Genomic DNA, 23,971 nt, shown 5'->3' on the forward strand with positions numbered 1-23,971 from the left:
CCAAACTTTTTCTTTTCATCTATTGTTATATCAGGTGTATTGTGGGCCAATTGCTGTCAATCTGAATTCTGAAATCCCACAAGATCTTGACTTTTTCATTCTTCTCAACCTGATGTTCCCAGTGGTTTTTGCTGTACTCAAATCCAAACTTCTGGCACAGTTTCCAGTGAATGATTTTAGCAACTCGGTCATGGCATTGTTGGTAGTCAGTTTGTGAAATTTTATTATTGTTGTTGTTGTTGTTTTTATTTATTCTAAAATATTTTCTGATGTCTTTGTCAAAAATATTCCCAAAGGATCTTTCATGCAATTGATTTTAAAACATAATTCCTGTCCACAAATTAAGTAACAAAGTGGGAAAAGTGACAAAGATAACATGAGGTGGAAAGTGGAGTGGGGAGGGGAAGGGAGGGGAAAAGAAATAAAACACAGCATCCAATTATTAAAGTATCAGTTCTGAAACTGAAACTCAAGAATAAGAAGAGCCTAACAGAGCTGCCTGTTTTGCTCATTCAAAATATTTCTTTACTTTGTAATAATCACATTTAATCTATGATTATGGAACCAAGACATACACAATTTCTAATCCATAGTTCAAGTATGCAGCAGCTTAGAGAACATTCTCTTAATTTCATGATGCCTGAAAAAGTCTCCACTGATATCACTGAAGCTGCAAGGTATTTTCAAGAACAGTTGCTATTATAAAACTGAGAACAGCTATAATCCTTTATTCCACAATGTTGCAGAAAAATATTACACATGGGTGAATAAAGACATATACCAACTAAAACCAGTCAATTAACATAAGATCAATCTGTTTTCACAGTATTATTTTGGTCTCCCTGTGGAAGAATAGGAGAAAGGGGAAGAATGAATGTGTGTTATGAGTCATGGGAAAATGTGTTGGGGATTGCTTCTCAAAATGAATACATTTTAATCCCTATTGGTTGTGGCCATATTCACCAGAGTTAATATCCTTCCATAAAGCCAATCTATCATTGGGTCAAAAATAGGAACTGCCCTTCTTTTCAATTTCAACTTTAGTTGTGGTTTCTATCCAGCCAATAATAAAAAATAATTTTAGTTTCATGACAAAAATGTTTCCCTAAAATGACAATGTGGAAGGAGATGTTTATGCACCAAAGACAAATTCCTTGCGTGTCCAATCACACTTGGCCAATAAAGAATTCTAATTCTAAAGAATGTAATGGAGAGAAATGTTGAGTGATTTCAAAAAGTACCCTTTATTATCATCACATCACTTTTTAAAGACACTATGCCTAATTATAATTACAATTATAATGGTATTCTTTTTTTACTGGTAGACTTAACCTACCGTATTTTTCACACTATAAATTGCACTCCCCCCCCAAAAAAAAAGTGGGTGGAAATTTCTGTGTGTCTTATAGAGTGAATATTGCGGCGAGGGGAGGGGGATTGATGCACTGCTGCCTATGCCTATCTTCACTGTCACTGTTCCCCGCCACTATGGAACACAGGAGCCTTTGTTGCCAAGCAGCTAATTGAAGGTTGGATCGGCCTCCTGGAATAGTGCCAATGAGTTGTTCTAGGTGGCAGGGATCACTATCGCCAATCACCACCGTCGTTTATCATCACCAATCGCTGCCATTGCCAGCAATTGGTAGCGGCAGCAATCAATGGAGAATGGTGGTGGCAGGTGGCAATGATAGGCGGCGGAAGCAATTCCCGCCACCTAGAACAGCTGATTGGTGGTATTCCAAGGGGCTGATCCAACCATCCAGCATTTCCCAGCGGAGGCAGCAGTTCGGCTCAGCTGACCGGTGGTGAGCGCAATGGAGCGGATCCCTGCCAAGTCACATGCTGTGGCTGCGATAACATGCTGAAGCTGACCAGGCTGTTTGCTATTTGCTGCAAAGACGCTAGCCAGATGAATACCAGATGGATGCCGGGAGGCAGAGGCAGATTTTTTTCTTCAATACAATAGAATACAATATACTACAATATCAATACAATAGAATACAATAGCAGAGTTGGAAGGGACCTTGGAGGTCTCTAGTCCAACCCCCTGCCTAGGCAGGAAACCCTATACCATTTCAGACAAATGGCTATCCAACACCTTCCTAAAGACTTCCAGTGTTGGGGCATTCAAAACTTCTGGAGGCAAGCTGTTCCACTGATTAATTGTTCTAACTGTCAGGAAATTTCTCCTGTTCTAAGTTGCTTCTCTCTTGATTAGTTTCCACCCATTGCTTCTTGTTCTACCCTCAGGTGCCTTGGAGAATAGTTTGACTCCCTCTTCTTTGTGGCAACCCCTGAGATATTGCACACTGCTATCATGTCTCCCCTAGTCCTTCATTTCATTAAACTAGACATACCCAGTTCCTGCAACCGTTCTTCATATGTTTTAGTCACCAGTCCCCTAATCATCTTTGTTGCTCTTCTCTTCACTCTTTCTAGAGTCTCCGCATCTTTTCTACATCGTGGCAACCAGTGACGTGCAGTCAGGTGAGGCAGGTGAGGCACAGCCTCACCACTCTCATCATGAAAAAAAAAGTAAAAGGAAAAAGCTGAGCTAGTTGCTGCCTCACCGTGGATTACTCTGCTTAACCTCACTGGTGCTCTCCCTCCCCAAGTGTAGTGACTTCCTCCCCAGGCCCCCATTCATTTCTCTCTCTCACACACACAGCTGGATAAAACTATATAAAAATCTAGCCCAGCTTCACTGATTACAAGTTTGAAAAGGCAACGTGGCTCCACCTGCAATCAACTCTGCTTAACCTCACTGGTGCTCTCCCTCCCCAAGTGTAGTGACTTCTTCCCCAGGCCCCCATTCATTTCTCTCTCTCACACACACAGCTGGATAAAACTATATTAAAATATAGCCCAGCTTCACTGATTACAAGTTTGAAAAGGCAACGTGGCTCCACCTGCAATCAAACTACACTTGGGGAGGGAGAGCACAAGCGAGCACTGAGGAGACCACAGGAGGCAGGAAGCCAGGCAAAGAGCCATGCTGTAGTACACACACTTCCCCCCCCAGCCTCTTTCTTTTGGAAGGCTCGGCTCCCCTCCAGCTTCTATGCCTCTCCTCTCACCCCAGCCTGCCAGCAGGAGGTGGTGGGTGGGCTTTATTGTGTTCCAGCATTTCCCACCCAGACAGCAGGCTGCATTTGCAATGGTGGAGGTGTTTGGGAAAGGCAGCAGGGGAATGGGGGGGGATGGCAGAGGAGCTGCTTTCAAGCCACTGGAAAAGATATCCAATCCAACTTTTGTGTGTGGGAGGGTTTGTTTGAGAGTGAGTGAGAGAGGGAAGGGGTAGGAGAGATAGTCCAATCCAACTTCTGTGTGTGTGTGTGTGTGTGTGTGTGTGTGTGTGTGTGTGTGTGTGTTGAGAGAGGGGGAGGAAGGGAGAGAGGGAGGAAGGAGGGGAAGGAGAAGAAAAAGAAAAAGAAAGAAGGAGCAAAGGAGAAAAACAAATGCTGTCGCTTTAAATTGGAACTGAGCATGCCTGGCTGTGGAATTCTGGGAGTTGAAGTCCACAAGTCTAAAAATATTTGAAACCCAGCACTGTGTCAGAGCCTCACCAGTCATAAACCTCACCGCACGTCACTGGTGGCAACCAAAACTGAATGCAGTATTCCAAGAGTGGCCTTACCAAGACATTATAAAGTGGTATTAACACCTCACGTGATCTTGAGTCTATCCCTCTGTTTATGTAGCCTAGAACTGTGTTGGCTTTTTTGGCAGCTGCCGCACACTGCTGGCTCATATTTAAATGGTTGTCCACTAGGACTCCAAGATCCCTCTCACAGTTACTACTATTGAGCAAAGTACCACCTATACTGTATCTGTGCATTTCATTTTTCTTGCCTAAATGAAGAAGTTTATTCTTTTCACCATTGAATTTCATTTTATCTTCTGGAGTGTTGGCTATTTCTGCCAGCTTGGTGTCATCTACAAATTTGATGAGTTCCCCATTCATTCCCGCATCCAAATCATTGATGAAGATGTTGAAGAGTACTGGGCCTAAAACAGAGCCTTGGGGTACTCCACTGCATACTTCCCTCCATGTAGATGAAGTTCCATTGAGGACTACACGTTGCGTGCGGTTGGTCAGCCAGTTACGAATCCATCTGGTGGTGATGCTGTCTAACCCACATTATGGTCTACCTTATCAAATACCTTACTGAATTCCAAGTAAACTATATTGACCACATTTCTCTGGTCCACTAATTTTGTCAGTCAAAGAATGTAATAAGATTAATCTGGCATGATCTGTTTTTGACAAACCCATGTTGGCTTTTGGCTATTACTTTGTTTACTTCTAGGTGTTTGCTAATTCATTGCTTGATTATCTTTTCCAGAATCTTTCCTGTATTGAGGTCAGGCTGATAGGTCTGTATTTCCTGGATCTATTTTTTTTTCTTTTTTTGAAGATGGGAACCTAATCAGTTCTTTTCCAGTCCTCTGGCAGTTCCCCGATGCTCCAGGTTCTCTGAAAGATATGTTTTCCTCCTCTAAAGTTAATGTGCGTCTAATGGTCCTGTGTGGCTTGTAGTGCAAAAAATATATAGACATTATTGTAAATTTTGGAGTTAGTTGGGTAGCCACTCAGGATGTACTAAAGGCATTTTTTTTCCTTTAATGTCTGAACATTAGTGACTGACAAAGTTTTGGATGGGCACAATCTATTTAGTGATAAACTGCTTTCCATAATTAGTTCCCATCCAGACCATTATACAGCAATCAGTTAAAAAGTACTGTATTTTCTTTCTATTATAGCCAGACAAAAACCCATGAAGTTTTAACTTCCTCATTATGCATAAATCTTTTTTTTAGAAATAGTATCTTCATTCTCACATTAATTTATTGTGCTTATTTACACTAACAGAAAACTTTGAAAGAAAAAGTAATTATCAGTTTGAGGTTTTGCCCATGTTCTTGATTTTTGTTTAATATTGAAATACTGCCCTCTAGAACCTTATTCACATCAAATTAATATTTTTAAATGTTTCAGTCATGTCCCCAATTTCCATTCTGTCCTCCAGGTTGTACATTTTAGTTCCTCCAACCTCTCCTGATTCTTTTGTCCCTCAGACTTTGCACCATTTTTGTTGCCCATCTCTGTTCAGATTAGTTCAATCTTAGCAATAGTTTTGGTAAGTGAGAAAATCTCAGGCAAGAACATATCTTACGAGTAATATGTGTTTTATTTAAGTTATCTATATTTACCAAAGCCACTAAGTAACTGACTCATTCAAATATTTTTAAGTGCTATCTTGTAACACAGACAATGGCACACAAGCTAGTCACTTTACTAAGAATGACTGGATTCAGATATGGTATACCATATTAGTTATTATGTTCAATAAATAGTTATGATATAAAGTTATGATTACTATTCTTATAAAGGAGATTCATAGAAAAACATGTGTCATTATTCTTATTTCTTTAATTGTAGAGGATAAGCTACACTAAGTCAAAAGAATACAATTTAACAGACCCGAGATACTTTGAACCAAACTGCTATCTGGATTCCACACCACCACCAACGAAAAGAAAGTCTATTACGTCCAATGTGTTCAGGTTAAGATAGTGAAATTTATGTTAATGTTATATCATCACAGCAGTTGTAAATTTGTATGGTGATAGCATTTATTCAAATAACATACACAGGCATGCATAAAATTATCTGCAATTTAAAAGATAATAACCTTATTCCCTCAATTAGTCTATTAAATTGAGATTTCTCCATTAATTTCAAAATCTTCCCACCAGGACCACTTCAGCAAAGCATCAACTTGTTAATTGTAACTTTCCTGTGGCTGAGCATGCTTTAAAAATGATTCTGAAAAATGTATCAGATTCAGGCAAGCACAGGGTCTGTCTTGTTCATTAAAGCAGCCCACTTCTTCTCTAGATTCTACAGCTCATTAAAGTGAATGTCATCTTTATATAACAGAATAAAAACATTCATAGTTTATGAAATAAAAATCTATACACAATTATTCAGAATTAATTCCGGCACCAATAGAGGAAAGTACAGGTAATCCCCCCCTTCAAATGTTCATTTAGCGAATTTTATTCAGAAAGGATACTTATGTTAGAAATTCAAAACTGAGATCAAAAACAGGCCTCTGAAGCCTTGTGACTTGGATTCAGTCACTACTGCAACAGCCACCATTTTTAACTCTGTGACTTGCCTGTGCAATTTGGTGTTCCGAAGCCATTTTTGTTGTTGTTTTTCTCCCTGATCTAATGGCCAAATAAAATCTGGTGATTTTTGTAGTCATCCCAGAACCAAGTTTGTTTTGGGGGGTTTTGGATGCTGTGTGGGCTTCAGGATAGTGTGAATTGAGTGCTAGAATTGCTTCTGTAAGTATTTTAAAATATTATTTTTGCCATTCTATAGTACTCTATTGTTTGTAAGCACTTTGGGAACTACTCTACTTTTTAAGTACTATACTTTGCAAATTATTGTGTTTGTAAGTGCAGTACTTTGCAAAGATAAAGTTTGTTTGCCTTGAAACTGTTTGTAGAAATGCTAGCCAGCAACCTCACAAAGCATTCTATAATGCTGTGGTTCCTTGCTTTTATTTGGAGATTTGTGAATATTACTGTAGTTTGTAGGCTTTAAATTTAAATTACCTCCAGAAGTTGTGGGTGCCCCATCACTGGGAGCTTTTAAGAAGAGACTGGATAGGCATTTATCAGAAACACTCTCTTGTGAAAGCAGTAGGTTAGACTAGATGACCTCAACATCCGTTCCATCTCTCTTACTGTTGCAAGTTGAGAGTTCTGTAAATACCACCCCCACCACCCTCTGGCTGGAGATTCTTAATTAGTGGCAAGTGGTTTTTTTTAAAGCAACTACAATCGAAAGTTCTGTAAATTATGGCCCCACCCATCTCAGCTGTCTGAAGAGGCTTGAACTGACTAGCAGCAAATGGTTTTTTTAAAAAAGCAACTGCAAATAGAGAGCACTGCAAGTCCGCTTGGAGGCAATTTAGTTCCTCAGCCAGAAACAGCTGATGGGCAGCTGGCAAGCCACTCAGTTCAGTTACTGATGGCAGTGATCAAGTAATGAATCAGAGGAAATAGTAAGTCAGATTTTTGTTTATTTAATGAGTCATTTGATTCAATTAATGAATTTGATTTTAAAAATTCGTAAAATTGAGTCTGATTCATTTGATGACTTTTTTGACTTATGAACCTAATGGGCAGGCTCCATTAGGTGTGTACCTTGAGGACTATCTTTAATCCTGCTTAAGTTTCAGTTATTGTGCTTGGATACAAAATTAAAGCAGCAGCTTCCAATACAGTTGTACTTCCTCCAAAAGCAGTCCTAGTGACATGTTAATGAATCCTAGGCAAGTATACTTGGAATAAGTGCCATGAGCTGTATTTCCAAGAAAATATGTATAGAATTCATGGAATTCTGGAAACCTATTATGAAACAAATATGTACAGTCTGGTGGTGGGTTTCAAATTTTTGTAGAACCTCTTCTGTAGGTGTGGCCTGCTTTGTGGGAGTGGCTTGCCAGCCAGGTGACCAAGTGGGAGTGGCTTGCCAGCCAGGTGACTGGGTGGGCGTGGCCAACTTGTAAAATGTGGTGGAACTCACTTAACAACACTCTTGCTTAGCAACCAAAATGTTGGCTCTGAAACTCTGGCATTTGAAGCACGCAAGTCTTAAAGCTGTCAAGTTACAAGACCCTTGCACCCCTAAACCTTTAGAAAAAAAAAACCAGGGGTGTTCAAATTTGACAACTTTAAGACTTGTGGACTTCAACTCCCAGAATTCCTCCTCCAGCCATGTTGGCTCAGGAACTCTGGCATTGAAGTGTGCAAGTCTTAAAGCTGTCAAGTTACAAGACTCTTGCACCCCTAACCTTTTAGAAAAAATCCCCCAGGGATGTTCAAACTTGACAGCTTTAAGACTTTAAGGTTTAGATAGGACTCTTAGAGGTGGGCAGGGTGATTGGTGAGCCAGCCAATCAGTGAGCGGCGGGTGGGGCAAGCGTGGTGTAGATGGGTGGGGGGAGGGAGCTGGAACTGGTTCTAAACAGCACAGTAGATTTGTGGAACCTCTTCTATAAGAGGTTAGAACTGGCAGGAACCCACACCTGGTACAGTCCTAAAATAAATACAGTAGCATTTCAGTATCAATAATTCATAGTCCGTTAATTTCCAAAACTTTTTTTCTGGATTGTACCAGAGTTTCTAAACTTCTACTATCATAATGTTATATCTTATATGGTAGACTTCCCTATTTCAGGTTTCTTTTACAGAAATTATAGAATATCAATTCCTATAATCAATGGTGTGCTGGAAGTGGCTCTTAGCAGCTTGCAAGAGATAGTTCTTAATTTTTCAACAATTTTGCATGCTGGTTGTTAAATTCAGTTAAAATCCAAAATGGCATCCGGGAAAGTGATTCATTATTATGGAGAACCTTGTGTGTTGTTTTTTGTGTTCCAGTATGCTTGTCTTTCTTGGATGTCCCACTAGCACGGTAATTTTGATAATTCCTATTGTTCAACACGTACTAAATGTTTAATAGCTTGCAGATATCAGTGGTTAGAAGTTGTTAGAATAACAAAAAGAAACCTCTGTACTATTTAATCATGATTGTCTATTACTATAATTGACTGAAACAACAGCAATCACTAAATAACTTTCTTGAAAGTTGGGGAGAAAAAAATATTCCTAATAATAGACCACAATGTTATTACAATTCTTACTTGGGAATAAACCCAATTCAACTCGATGGAGCTTATTTCTGAATACCAGAAAGTATATGTTATCCATCCTTGATATGGAATACAGGGAAATTGCTTAAATTTAGAAAACCATTAATCTATCTAGTTTAGGAAATCTAGAGTGATTGGTAGAAACACTAATACTTTAGAGATGGAGATGACACAGATTGAATGAGTACTTATTAGCAAAACCTATATTCTGTCATTAAATGACAACCTCTCCCTCAAATATCTATTGCATATTTTACAACATGAGTATTTTCCTTTGATAAAGATTTATTTTTCAGTTTAAACTCACCTCTTTAATTATCTTTGCTCCCTTGGCCTTCTTCATATTAACAGCTATACTCTAATAAAAAGGAAAAATGTAATTCTCTTAGTAATATAAAAACAACTTTCTATTCAGTTATCAACTCAGAACATTATTGGGGGGAAAATCCACTTAGAACATTAATGAAAGAAAGAGTCAATCATATAGCTCTTTCATCTTTAACAATGCTGTGTATATGCATATGCAACAGGAACTAAGTAGAACCAATGAACTGAATGTTTTAAAATGTTTAGCATTACAAGGAAAACTTTTAATTACCTTTTTATTTCTATTTACACTGAGAAAATAAACACTTTCAGTTCCAACAAATGGTGGTCCCCAGGATCGAGTATCATCCCCCGATCCTAAAAGTAAGAATGACAGATTTCTAGCAACATTCTGTATACTGATGCGACTACAAATCACATTGCTATCCCAATTCCATCTTAAATTATGGTCTTTAAATCATTTAGTAGTGTATAAAAATATTATTTTCAAATGTCTGAAGTTTTAGTACTGAAAACTATGGCTGCATAAAATTTTTACATTGACACAATATAAAGATATTACTACTATAATACAAAAGTATTATAACCTCTTTAGAAAAGCATGTAATTATGTAAGAAAATATTTCTGCATTCATCTTATGATTCAAGTCTTCAAGATTATACTTCAAAATGACCCACACAAAATTCTCCTGTGCCAAACAAGATCAGACTTGATTAAAGCCTTCTTTGATATGCTGTTTTCTAGTAAAAATGAAGTTCTAAAAGTAAGCAATCATTTCTGTTTCTAAAGTGCTAACTCTAAAAGATACATACTGAATCTTTAGATCTGTACCTAGAAAATGATGTATCGCTCAGAAACACATTTATATACAGAGAAGCAAACATACAGACAACACAATAGGCAGACAGACAGATCAGGGGTGTCAAGCTCAGGGCGATGTGGGTGGACTGGCCTGTGTGGTCGTAATGGACATGGTAAGGGTCCAGCCGGCATCAATTCAGCCCATCCTGGATTCCTGGATTCCTTCTGCAACACCGCCCAGCCCATGCAATTGATGTCAAGCTGGCCACTCCCTCAGGCCACACCCAGTCGGCCATGACCACCTCAGCCACATCCCACCCCCACAACAAAATTGAGTTTGACACCCTTGAGATAGATGATAGATTGACTGATAGATAGATGCAAAGAATCTTCTGCAATAACAGATAGGCATGATATAAACACTTATAGCAATTACTTCAATATCTAGAATTCTGATAAGCAACACATGGACATTAATCATTCCAGAGCAAAAATATTTATTAAATACAGATGTGAAAACTAAAAACAGGTGCTGTATTCCTTTACAGAAGTTACCCTAAGACAGTGATGGCGAACCTTTTTTGGAGGGAACGCAGGGGGGTCGAGTGCAGGCGTGCCGCACCCATAATACAACGCGTGACCCCCCCAGTGTGCATGCGCACACAACGCGCCCCCCCATTTTTACATGCTTTTTTCGCCCACCCCAGGCTCCAGGGGCTTTATAGGAGCCTGGGGAGGGCGAAAGGAGCCTCCCCCGACCCCCCGGAGGCCCTCCGGAGGCTTCAGGGACCGTCAGGAGGCTTCCCTGAAGCCTTCGGAGCGCTTAAAACCACCCTCCGAGCAAACCGGAAGTGACTTCCGGGTTGCTCGGAGGGTTGTTTTAAGCGCTCCGAAGGCATCAGGGAAGCCTCGGACGGTCCCTGAAGCTTTCGGAGCGCTTAAAACCACCCTCCGAGCAAACCGGACTTCCGGGTTGCTCGGAGGGTCGTTTTAAGCGCTCCGAAGGCGTCAGGGAAGCCTCGGACGGTCCCTGAAGCCTTCGGAACGCTTAAAACGACCCTCCGAGCAACCCGGAAGTCACTTCTGGTTTGCTCGGAGGGTGGTTTTAAGCGTTCCGAAGGCTTCAGGGACAGTCCCTGAAGCCTCCGGGGGGGATGGGGGAGGCTCTTTTCGCCCTCCCCAGGTTCCTATAAAGCCTCTGGAGCCTGGGGAAGGCGAAAAATAGCTTTTAAAAAGGTGAACTCAGCTGGCCAGCGCGCGCATGCATGCTGGCCAGCTGACATGGCAGCGCCTGGTGTGCCCTGACAAATGGCTCCCCGTGCCACTTGTGGCACGCGTGCCATAGGTTCGCCATCACTGCCCTAAGAGTTTGTATAGTCATCTATTGCCTGGGAAGTAGAACTAGGAAACACTTCATAGAAATGTTTTTCATAGAAGAGAACACAAATAAATACAATTAATCAGCTCTTAAGACTTCACAAAATAATAGCATCCCTGATCATTGATATCATTGGTTTTTTAATGTTTTTTTTCTAACCTAACATTTATAGCTAATTTTGGATCTACAGAAGTTGTGGGCTCCGGATCCCGTCACAACCAGTATTCTGCAACAGGGCCAGGCGTCCACCACGTGCACATGCACTGTGCATGCATGCGCACCCACTGCCCGTGACGCTCCAGCTGCTCAGCGGAACGTTGCGCAGGTGCTGTATGCTCCATGCACATGTGTAAATATGGTCCAGTTGGGTAAAATACAGGTAAGGAGGGCGGGCACTGTACCGAAACGGTACTTGGTGCTCCCAGCAGGCACTGGCACACCCGTACCGGGGCGTACCGGCCATAACGCACCACTGATCTACAGTAACTTCAAAAAAATTTGCAGCGCAATGCTGTAAACAAATATCTATCCTACATAGATCTATGTATCTCTCTAAAAATCTGTGCTACATAGATTATAACTTACAGATAAATATATATATATATATATATATTGCTTCATAAGATACACTTTTTTGTCTCCCAAAAGTGGGTGGAAATGTCTGTGGGTCTTATGGAGCAAATATTGTATCACAGACCGGGCCTATTGCCGCCACAGGGTATCACTGCCACTTGACGACCATGCCTATCAGTAGTTGGATTGGCCTCCCGGAATATCGCCGATCAGCTGTTCCAGGCAGCGGGGACTGCCGCCACCTATCACCACCGCCTGTTGCCTCTGTTCATTGCCGCTACCATTCGCATGGTGAACAGCAGTGGCAGCAATAGGTGGCAGCGATCCCTCCTGCCTGGGACAGTTGATCAGTGGCATTCCGGGATGCTGATCCAACTGCTGACAGGCAGCGATCAGCGGCGATAACCAGGGAATGCTTGAAAAGGCTCCACCATTCCCCGGTAGAGGCAGCAGACACAGAGGAGGCAGCAATAGCACCGTTTCTGGTCCGCCAGACTGCTGATTGGCAGAGCTGCGGGAGGCCAGAATCCAGCTGTCACTCAACCTACCAGAGGTGGGCACAACAGATTGGAACCCTGATGAGCCACCTGCTGGGGCTGGGAGGCAGATTTTTTTGTTTCCTTGTTTTCCTCCCCAAAGGCTAGGTGTGTCTTATGATCTAGAGCATCTTATGGAGCAAAAAATATGGTAACATGTTGAGAGTGCATGCATTTATAATTTATTTTAGAAAAAACTAAAGTAGATATTACTATTATTCAGCCATCTTTTGAAATGCAGGATAACGCATGTAGAATTTAGCAGACAGAATCAAGGGGAAGTTTATAATTATTTCCACAAACAGCAGTCACCTACCATGCTTTCCCAAAAAGACAACATGTCGTGATAATAAGGCCATGCCACATTTTTCGGGTGGGCAAAAATGTAAGCCCTCCCTTGAAAATAAGCCCCCTGGACAAGCCCCTCACTCTGGCCAGGCAGAGCGCCACTCACCGACCTAGCAATATCCCGAAGGTGCCAAGCTGCAGGAACGGGGGGGGGGGCAAAGGCTCGTGTTGCTTGGTGCCTTCGGGATACCGCTAGGTCAGTTAGCGGTGCTGTGCCCAGCTGGAGAGGGGGGTTGCTGGGTGGTTGCTCTCTTGCGAGCAGGCTCCTGAAGAGCCGGGCACAACTTCAGAGTCGAACGGCTATGTTGTGCTTTTGCAGCAGCCAAGCAGCCACCCGGCAAACCCTTTCTATCCGGGCACAGTGCCATTCACTGACCTAGAGGTATCACCAAGCCGCATCAGCGGTTGTTCGCTGCCCTCCAGCTCCCGCGGCTTGCCGCCTTCAGAATGCCCCTAGGTCAGTGAATGGGGCTCTGCATGGTTGAAAAGGGGGGTTGCACGAGTGGCTTTTCCGCTCCCTGCTCGTGCGCCTCCCAGCCTCACGATGCCCTTGCCTAACTCTCCCTGCAGAGCCAGAGCACCTCCGCTGCCGCCGCATGGTTTTTTCTGCGGCTTCCAAAGCACGGAGGTAGAATGCAGAGTCTTCTGGAAGTTGCCACTCTAGGAATACGTTCTATGGCTGTACGCTCTGCCGGCAGCCACCCCACAACCATAGAGTGTACTCCCAGAGCGGCTGCTACCGGAAGATTCGGCTGTGGATCTCTGGAGTTTGGAAGCTGGATAATAGGTTATGCTTGGAGCACCGCCGCTTCGGCGCCCTGGTCCTGCAGGGAGAGCTGGGCCAGGGCATGGTGAGGCTGGGAGGCACACAAGCTGGGGACAGAACAGGCGCTCACACAACCTCCCTTTCCAGCCAGGCAGAGCGCCATGCACTGACCTAAGGATATCCCAAATGCCCCAAGCCACGGGAGCAGGGGGGAGGGCAGAGCACCATGCAGCTTAGAGGCTTTGGGATATCACTGGGATAGCTCTGCCCGGCTGGAAAGGGGGGTTGCCGGGTGGCTGCTCATGAGCGTGGTCACCTCATGGCTGGTATGTTGTGCTTCTGTGACAGTGCAACACAGCTTTTTTCCCCTGAGGCTGTGCCTGACTCTTCAGGTGCCCGCTCAGAAGAGAGCAGCCACTCGGCAACCCCAAAACAATAAGCCCCTCCCCAATAATAAGGCCCAATCAATATTTTGCGGGTCAAAAGAAAATAAGACCCTGTCTTATTTTCGGGGAAACATGATATTAGATATATAAATAAGTATATATTTCATTTCATCTTCACCATGATGAGCAATATATGGCTTTCCAGTTGTTACTAGATGCCAATTATTATCAACTCTTTTGAATATGCTATTATTATGCTAATAATTAATTCATGATAATCAATAAGAGAAGGAGTACGCCCTTCTCATTGCTTTTCATAACCTCACAATAACTGGGATCATTTGTAGCACTTTACCAGGGATTCCAACCAGAATAGATCATATTTATTTTCACTCCAGATGAAAAACATGATGATAGAGAAGTTAAAAATTATAGTTCAATTTTTAAAATATTAACAAATTTTAAAATTCTATTTAAAGCAGGGATTTTAAGATGTCTTGAATTAAGAAAGCAAAATAAAAATGCTTTAGTATTCTATTAAAATATTGTGCGGTTCAAAAATTTGAAGAAAGATGAATTGCATTTTTCTATTTGATTTTTTTTTACATATTAATTTTTTTGTATATTTAAAGCCTTGAGATAAAATGTCTTTAAGTCTTTGTGGAACTGTGACCACTGTATAATCCCATGTTTTTCCAATTTTGAGACAGAATGAAAAATCTCTATTCATATTTTCATATCATATTACTATAATTTTATTTTCACTATTCCCTCCTACTCTAACATTAGTTATATTTAATATGCTTCTTTTGAGAAATTAAAATAGTCTAGAACTTGTAAAAAAATGTCATTCCATAAGTATTTTTCATATTTTAAAAAAATCATTTTACCTGGTTTTTCCACTTTGATTACTTCAGCTCCAAGATCCCCAAGGTTCATGGTGGCAAAAGGTCCTGCAAGTACTCTGCAACATTTCATAATGAAATTGATGCATGTATGCACATTTATTTAGTATTTTTATAGGACTTAAAGGGCCATCTGTCTTCTATAATTATTCTAGGCAATTCACAACAATCCAAAAAACATGGCTAAAAATAAGAGAGCCCTTCACCCAGGCACTAAACCAAGCATCCTCTCACATCCTAGCTCAATACTTGGGGAAGTGCCAGGTCCCTCCACATTAGAGATCCCTGGGAGCTCAGGTGGAAGGTTGTTCCAAAGGCCTGCTGTAGCCACCAAGATCTCTGAGGTCTCATCTAATGGCAACATTTAAGGGGATGGAACACATACCATTCAAATTAACCTAGGCAATAACAAAAATATTATCATTTTTTAAAATTTATTAAGAATCTTCTCAAAAATAAAAGACAAATCAAAAAATTAAGGAGGGAGGGAAAGTAAGAAAAAGAGCAAGAAGAAATACAAAGAAAGGCGGAAAGGAAAAAACTATCAAAAAACATTAATTATTTCCTATCTTCTTTCAACAAATAATTACACCTATAGTTCTTCCCCTAAAAATGTTAACATTTTTGTCAAAGACTTTGCATGAGACAAATTAATAATTCTCTGAACTACATCCAAAGCAGTACAAACCTTGTTAGATCAAGAATTCTCACACCATCAAGTGGCTTCACTGTATCAGCACCTGCTTATGAATAGAAAAATGCTATTATAATCAGTTCATTATCAGGCTGATGTCATATTTTAGGAGGGAAAAATATTCCCCTTAATTAACATAATTTGCAAGTTTTAAACATACATCATAAAGAGCAAATTTCTGCAAAGACCAGAATCAGGGAAAACCTCTAGCAATTTTTTTAAGTTTTATTGGATTTTTATTTTTAAATATACATCAATATCCATACATGAAGTGTGTGGCTTTTGGGTAATATTCATTTTGATACAAGTAGGGGTAATAATATTAATATTTGTTATATTAATCAAATTTATGTAATCCTAGTATTAATATACGTTTGTTTTAAAGTAGTCATTCAATATTTCAGTGTTCCATTTTAATGCCAATGATATTATTTAAAGCATACATAGTAATACCATATTTCAGCCTCTAGTCTTTCCATCTAGTTATTGCTTATATTCTATTGTATAAAAATTACATATGCTAATATTTTCCGTTTCTTATTTCTACCTGTACTCTGGCTTCTAGTCAGGCCACCATTACTAATCCTAGTGTTAACACACATTTATATTAAGACATAGTCCTTCATTATTGGGTTGTTCAATGATTCAATACACTCTTCTAGTACCAATCATATTATTTAAACATTCATAATAATACCATCTTTCAGCCTCCAATCTTTCCATCTATATAAAAGTGTACATTCTTATTTCTACCTCTATATTCTAGTTTTTAATCAAGGAAAAATATTTCCTTTCTATCCATCATCTCTTGCCCATTTTAATACTTCAATTCTTATTTGTTTTTTAGCTTGCTTCCCATACTCCTTTCTTAGATCTTTGTCTCTATCAACATCTGCATCTTCACCATTCAGTCTGAATATTTTTCCCATCTCTACCCTGCTAAGATGACAGGTCTTCGGAGTTCCACCTAAGCCCCTATCTGCCTTTCAAAAGTATATTCCAGTTTATCCGATTCCATTTTTAAATCTATTAAAATACTTTTCCCTTGGTTTATTTCATCAGTCATTATTAATTTTATCTTCTTCTCCTTCGAATCTCCTTGCTTTATTCACTGATTTGTCTGTTCTATCTTTTCCTCCATTCTTTCTGTTATCTCCTCTCTTTCCTGGAATCTTTGATCATTCATTATCAGTTGTAGGATTTTTCTATTTTCCCATTTATCTCTTCGACTAGATTCTTCATCTCTCTGTGATTCTTTGTCATAATATCCCTAATGCTTTGAAACATCAACACCATTTCTTTTGAAATCTCACTCATTTCCCCCTGAAGGAGCATCTTGTCTTATTTTGGTAAGTCCCACTCTTACTCAATAGTCCAAACACAATATATTCAGATCCAATGTTGCTCCTCAGAAAGTTCAATAATCATAGTTCTTTACATCTCAGGATTATTAATCTATTCCATTTAAATAGTCCAGGCAGCTTTCCAAAAATCAAAAGTCACTTTACTTTATTTAAAAGTCTTCCTTATTCTCACAATAGTCTCCAGTAATCATAAAGTAGATAATTGTAGAACAGTATCACCACAGTCCTCCAGATGGATGTTGCTTATTTCTCTTATCTAAAAGTTTGCAGGCTTGTAGAGATGTGATATATTTTCCATTCACCAGTAGATGGCACCCTCAGCTTAGGTTTTAGTGTTGTTTTGAGTATAACAAATTTCTTAGTCCAAATTTAATTCAATTTAGCAAAGTCGACTATTCAAGTAGATAGTTCTGGCATTTTATAATGCCTTTCCAGAACAACGCTTATCCAGTTAAAAGTTCAATTTTCTATGTTTTAAAAGGACGTTAACTTTTCTCCTCTTAGTTCCCTTCTTTCAGGTCGAGAATTTTTCTCTCTATGGTTATTTGCCATTTTAACAGATAGTTCTAAGAGTCCCTTTTCCTGGATTTTTTTTCTTTTAAAGTTAGGGTCTAAATAAAAAAGGAATCTTCTCACCCAGCTCCAGTCACGATTCATTTACACTGCTCCTGCACATTTTTTTGTTACCTTGGCTGTTCCAGCTTCATGGCAGCCATGATGGCTGCCTGGTCATGGATGAGAAAGAAGAAGTCCTAGGTCAAGCAGGAGAGTTGCAGCTCTCTGCAACCTGCCGGCCACCCCTCTTTACTTCACCACTCCTACGGGGTGGCTTTAGTTCCTTTCGGAGCCCTCCAACAGAGAGAACTCAGCATGGGAGTGCAGAGTCCCACTCCTCACATCCACTCACCGCAATGTCAGCCGAAAGTCTGGAAAACCTCTACCAATTTTGACCACAATTGTCTCTTGTATTGAAAAAATTCATTCCTTCTTTTACAGAGAAATCTTGGTTTTTAATCCAATAATATCACCCTTTGGAAAGCTTTTGTTACATGTGCCTATGTTAAAACTATAGTCAGGCTTTCTTCTGTTTAAATATTTTTAGCACCTTATTTACAAGTTGAGGCAAAATTGTTTTTCTAGCACAAGAGTGTAAATTGGCTAACCTATCGAAGACTTTTAAGAGAAAGGGAGTATTTGATAAAGAAATGTATGATTTAGAAAGTAGAATGTTTACTACATTTAAGTATTTGTGTATCAGCAAATGAACATTTTTTAAAAATGGAAAATCTAACTGCCCTCAGAACCACTTTCATTGTTAGATTTTAAAAAATGGGTATTTTTTGGTAGGCAGAAGAAAATCAAAATTAGGTGAAACAGGTAGCTTTATTTTGGGGTGAAGATATAGGCTTTTCTTTTTGCAACCTAGCATAAAATTTAAAACCATGTCTTTCACCTAAGCACAGAGGTGAGTTTCAGAATTTTGCAGGATTACAAATCTGAAGGGGGAAAAATACTTTGGAATGTGTTACAGGCATGCATGTCAACTTCTTTTTTTTTCTGGTGAAATGGTGATGCAACTGCAAAGTACCTTTTCCCCTGAGAAACTGAACCACTGCATACATCTGTCTCATAACTTTGATAAAATCCAAGAATACATACTCATGTTAGTAATTCAGAGGCAATTCTAGATGCCATCTGGAATCCTTATAGACCATGGTACAACTTAAATTTAGTTTAATTATTCTATTATACACATACAATCCATTTGGAAAAAAAATCTATTTTCCCCCCAGTATACATCATTTCAATTTTGAAATCCATATTCTGCAAACATCTTTATCTTTTCTCCTTAACTCTGCTTTCCCTCCAGCTTTTCATAACATAGTATCTGATTAATGAATCTGAAAGTTATGAAAGCTTAAACATTTTTGTGAGCCTTGAGCTAATCTATAGGTATTGCTCTTAAACTCATAACTGCCTTAGCTTTTTAACATGGTTTTCTTCAACCATTGAAAATTTCCTCTAAATAAGAAAAAAAAAGTTTTAAAAACTGAAATATATTTTCCAAGCTTCTTACCACTCTTTCAACTGAAGGAAAACAGAAGGAAAAGAATAAAAAAGTTTTTTTAAAAAAGGCGTTGAATTGACAAGGCCAAAACAAAAGATATGAAAGGGGAAATTTTTATTGTATAGTTCTATTAGCTTTGAAGCTTTTTCACCCTGCAGTTTTTAGCTGCTTGTCTTAGTGCTAGAAATGAAGCAAACTTAAGAAATTATTTTTGGGTTGCAACCTCCTCCTTTACTTGGGCCTTAGTAATAGCAAGTTATTGTACCTTGACCATGATAACACAGAAGACATGTGATGGGAAAAAATATGAGTTCAGAATGTTAAATTTACACAGTCACAGAATTTAAGGGAGAATTTCTATAAAATGTTTTACAGATGGTATTTAGATCCTAAAAAATTATCATGCATGTACCCAAATGTTCAACCAAAGTGTTGGAGATGCGGGTGTCTAGATGCTACCTTTTTTCATGTATGGTGGACTTGTAACAAGGTTAAAGCTTTTTGGATAAAAATATGGTGGGTTATGCAGAATGTATTTAAGAAAAGAATACAATTCACTCCACAAATGTTTTTATTGGGTATAGTTAAGGATTTTACCAAAGGGGAAACAAAATTGGCCTTGTATATGGTTACAGCAGCTAGGTTGTTGATTGCGCAACATTGGAAAAAAGACTTTTTGCCGACAATTGATCAATGGATTCAGAAGGTGGCGGGGTTAGCTGAAATGGCAAAAATTTCAGCTTTCTTAAAAGCTCAGAAACAGGAGGATTACACACAGGAATGGGCAAAATGGATTGATTATATACAGAATAAATACCAGACTAGGAGTTATTATCTAGCCTTTAGGTAAGAATGTTTAGACCGATAGATGATCAGAGTAAATAGTATATGGGATGTTTGGAATTGTTAGAGTTGTATACAGCGGAAGTCAGGGGGGTGGGTTTGTGGGGGAGGTGGGGGAGGGTTAGGGTGGAGGGTGGGGCAATATATATGTATGAATAAATTAGAAGATGGGACTAATGAAACATTGTCAGGCTAGGAGAAATTTATATTAAGAGTTATAGATGTTAAATTAGCTTAGAAAATGATCAATGTGTTATTATTAATTTAAGAGAAATTTATATAGTGTTTGTTGGGAGGAGAGGGGTTATGAGTAATCTATTTTAAGATGGGGGGAGGGGAGGGGGTAAAGTGTTTGGTATAATATTTGTGAATTTTTGCGGGGGGGGTTGGGGGGGTATAGCATTTGTATGAGATTTATATTGTGTGGAGGGGGGGTGAAAAGGGCGAAAATTTGTTTGTACAAAACTCTTTTAATAAAAATAAAAAAAGAAGACATGTGATGGACTTTCCTGATTTTACCCCCTCCCCCATATGCCAAAAAATCAAGTGCTAATTGCTTTCTCTTTTGGGGGGGAAATATATTTGGAGATCTTGTTGATTTCATCAATTTAAGTCACAAGAAAGTTGGTATTTCAAAGTTCTTCTATGTTTCTTAAAAGAATAAAATACTCAAAGAAATACCTAGCATTTAATGAAACCAAACAATTTTTTTAAAAAAGAAAAGATCCAGCTTTTCATAGCAAGTAGACTGACAGCTCAGTATAAAATAGTTACTCAGAACAGAGGAGGGACAGGGGTGAAGATGGGAATTGTAAGCATTTGCACAAGACAGAGGACAGAATAAAACACTACTTTTGAGGCAAAGCAATATAATTACTGAGATCATCTTTCCAGCAACAAAAGGGCAGGATGTGGAAAATGTCATAAATTTCTGCTTCTCCAGAATGATAAGTGGTCTAGCCTTAAATTGGAGATTGGGGGAATGGATTTTGTAGAACTTTAACTTTAACTTTTATTTAATTTATAAACCACGCCCTCCCAGAAGAGTGGTTAGATCTGGATCCACTGTTAAAATGTAACAAGCCAACTTTTCTGAAGCCAAGAGATACACACAGCTTTTGAATTACATGCTTGGGCATATAATCTAAGGGAGCAAGGGCACAGCAAACAATTGACTGGGAGGTAAAAAAAAATCAAATATAGTTTTGTTTTTCATTTAAATGTAATTACAGATAAATATTGCTAATACAGGTATTCTATCTGTATTTTATAAGTCTCTACTTCTTACTACATTTAGAAAATCTCAATTCAGTGAAACTCTTGGAAGAAACTCCATGGAAACACCTAACACTTTTCGGGGCTACATGAAACCAGTAGGCCTTAGATCATGGGTCGTCAACCTGGTCCCTACCGCCCACTAGTCGGCATTTTGGGATTCCAGGTGGGCGGTGGGGATTTCGGAGGTTGAAACCTCCTTTTGAACTAACGCGTGCGAGAATGCGTGTGTTAAGGATTTCGGAGGTTAAAACCTCCTTTTCAACTAACGCGTGCGAGAATGCGTGCGTTAGTAATTTCGGAGGTTAAATCCTCCTTTTGTGCGAGTGGGCAGGCAAGCGCAAGCGCGTGCACAAGAAAACATGTGGGAAGAGGAAGGGGAGGAGTAGAAACTGATAGCAGGGACAGGCAGAAGCGGAGCAGAGCAGTTGCAAAATAGGAGAAAGAAAAGGCAGGAGAGAATTGTTGTTGGCTAATAATAATAAGTGGGCTAACTAGCTCAGCCTTACTTTTGTACATAGCCCTAAGGAAGATTAAAAAAAGGAGATAAAAAGGAAAAGCAGACCTTTGTTTGTTCCTTACGAAAATCGAACCAGATATCAAATATTTAGTCTCGCAGCATCACTTTACTTACTTTACTTTATTTAGATTTATAAACCGCTCCCTCTCCCCAAAGGGACTCAAAGATCTCATTAATCACTAGTAAAGTTAATTTCAATTTACTTTATTGTTTTCTAATTAAACTTTATAAAGTTAAAAATATTATAAACGTGCATAAAGTAGAAATAAAAAGATAAATGTATGTACATTTCTTTTTTTTAAAAACACCCTCCTTTCTAAAAAATATTCCGCACTTGCGCAAAAACTGGTGGACGGTAAGGAAATTTTTCCATCAAGAAAGATCCATTAGTGGGCGGTAGGTAGAAAAAGGTTGACTACCACTGCCTTAGATTATGAAGTTTTGTATTAAAAGAATAATATGTAGACTTAGTAAAGACCCATACCATAGGACTTGCATAGCTTTTCTGATTCTGCTGGAATCCTGGTTTAGATAAATCAGTTTTCTGACTCGATAAGGCAAATTTCTGATTAATGAAAAATGAATTGGTTTAATTGCAGCATTGGTAATCACTTAAATCCATTATCAAGCATCCTCTGCCTGTCTCCAAGAGAAGCCCCAGCCTCAGTTGTTCAGGAGAGAGATAAAATGGAGACCTATAGGTAATCTGCTTAAATTCATAGAGGAAAAATGGCAATAAAAAATAGTAAAATAATAAAATTAATAACCAAGTTATGTTGAAAATGTCAATTACTATTCGTAATGTCTATTACAAAGTGCAGTGCTATAAAGATTCCCACAAGCCAAAATCAGCTCATGACTTCAAAGTCACATAAATCCATGGACACATCTTACATGCTACTGCCTTCTTTTCAGATGTTTTTTTTCCAAGATCTCAAGACTAGTATACAACATTAGGATCTCATTAATGGTTTTGTAGCCAAATACTGTATAGACAATTATTTCCTTCACTTTTTTAGATCAACCAAGATTAGTTATCTGCTAATCTACTGTCACTTAATTGGGCATAAACCTAAATAATTAATAATTATTTTCTTGCAATGAGTATTTAAGCCATTCTATCTATACACTATTTAATATAATTTGTAAAAACATTGTAATTTAATTGGAAATAATTCTCCAGTTATAGCAGGTTATTTTTGGATAGCAACTTTAGAAGCATTATTTTCTATTCGATATATCCAGTTACACTCATCATACATTTCAGAGGTGATAACCTACAAAAAATAAGCAGAGAACCCTGACTTTTTTTCTAGAAAGCCTATCTTTTGCTGATAGAGGACTAACTCCAACACTCTTTGGAAATTTTGGTTTCCAAAGATTTTTATTTCCAAGATAAGATTTGCTGAACTGCTCCCAAATTTGCAACAATTATGATCGCGTTTGAATTTGATTAATTATGGGCCATCAAGTCGTTTCCGACCCTAGCGATCACACAGCTAAGGTTTTTTTTCATGAATTGCTTCAATTTATTATATTCTGTTGCAAATGAAAGGTTCCGAAATGAGGTTTCTCCTGAACGCTTTCTCTAAAGCTCTTCTCTGCTGCTGTGTACAGCTCCTTACGATAACGTATCACAATCTTCGGCAATGCCTTGACTGAACGAAGAACGTTAAAAATCGGCTACCTGGATGGGGGCAGTTTCCCTGCTGCAGCCCCCTGAAACTGCCAGAACAGGAGGAAAGTCGCAAAAGTTGAGGGAAGGCCAGGGGATTGATAAAGGAGCCGACGCCACTAGCCAGAGGCGAACATAGACCTTTCCTTAGATGATATAGGATGCGGCTGCTTCTTCCCATCTTAGCCCCCAACATGCCGGCAGCTGATATTGGCCACCGCTGAAGCCGACTCGCGAAACTGCGGGAGGACTGACATCAGCGCCCAAAAATCTTTGGACTCTTGTACCAAGTCTTCAGAGGCGTCCACTGCGCAGACGTGATGGATATCTTGTTCAGCTGAACCAAGCGAGGAAGTCCGGGGAACGGGTGGGGGGGGTGAAAGGCCGCAAGCGCGAGCTTTGAAACTATGTCTTAGAAGCTGTGTGGTAAGAAATGGTTCCATCCCTTTCCTTTTTTAAACGCCGTTGAAGATCTACCTATTTTAGGTATCATTAGGATGGAATTGCCTGCAAGCCTGAGCAAAAATGCTATTTTTTTTCTTGAGGCAACTGCATGCCAATGCAGATGGGTTGTTTGTCCATCAAGTTTCTCCATAACTGAAAACAATCCGATCCTAAGACCCATCATCCACGGCGAAGCATAAAAGAGGGCTTAGAAGGAAGCAAGAAATATAGAAAAATAACGTTGCAGTTTTGCCGCCCCCTTTTAGTCCCCTTTCAGATTGATCGATCAGCAAAACATGAAAGAGGGATCTTAAAACAAGTTTAGCCTCGCA

At 39.4% G+C, this 23,971-nt stretch overlaps 1 protein-coding gene across 5 annotated transcripts in view; it reads right to left on the reverse strand.

Moving 5' to 3' along the window:
* The window catches only part of SUGCT (succinyl-CoA:glutarate-CoA transferase), a 337,147-nt gene extending 313,443 nt beyond the window's left edge, over positions 1 to 23,704 (reverse strand). For all 5 annotated transcript variants that reach the window (XM_081932604.1, XM_081932608.1, XM_081932606.1 and 2 more), the window contains exons 1-5: positions 23,208 to 23,704; positions 15,445 to 15,496; positions 14,742 to 14,815; positions 9,334 to 9,419; positions 9,043 to 9,093 (exon numbers count right to left, since the gene is read on the reverse strand). In XM_081932604.1, the coding sequence (XP_081788730.1) occupies positions 9,043 to 9,093; positions 9,334 to 9,419; positions 14,742 to 14,815; positions 15,445 to 15,496; positions 23,208 to 23,391 (447 nt within the window). In that variant the 5' untranslated portion in view covers positions 23,392 to 23,704. The remainder of the gene's footprint in view (positions 1 to 9,042; positions 9,094 to 9,333; positions 9,420 to 14,741; positions 14,816 to 15,444; positions 15,497 to 23,207) is intronic.
* Between the last annotated feature and the right edge of the window lie 267 nt (positions 23,705 to 23,971).

This window comes from Natrix helvetica (assembly GCF_964273705.1).
Source record: "Natrix helvetica genome assembly, chromosome: Z".
NCBI classification, from domain to species: domain Eukaryota; kingdom Metazoa; phylum Chordata; class Lepidosauria; order Squamata; family Natricidae; genus Natrix; species Natrix helvetica.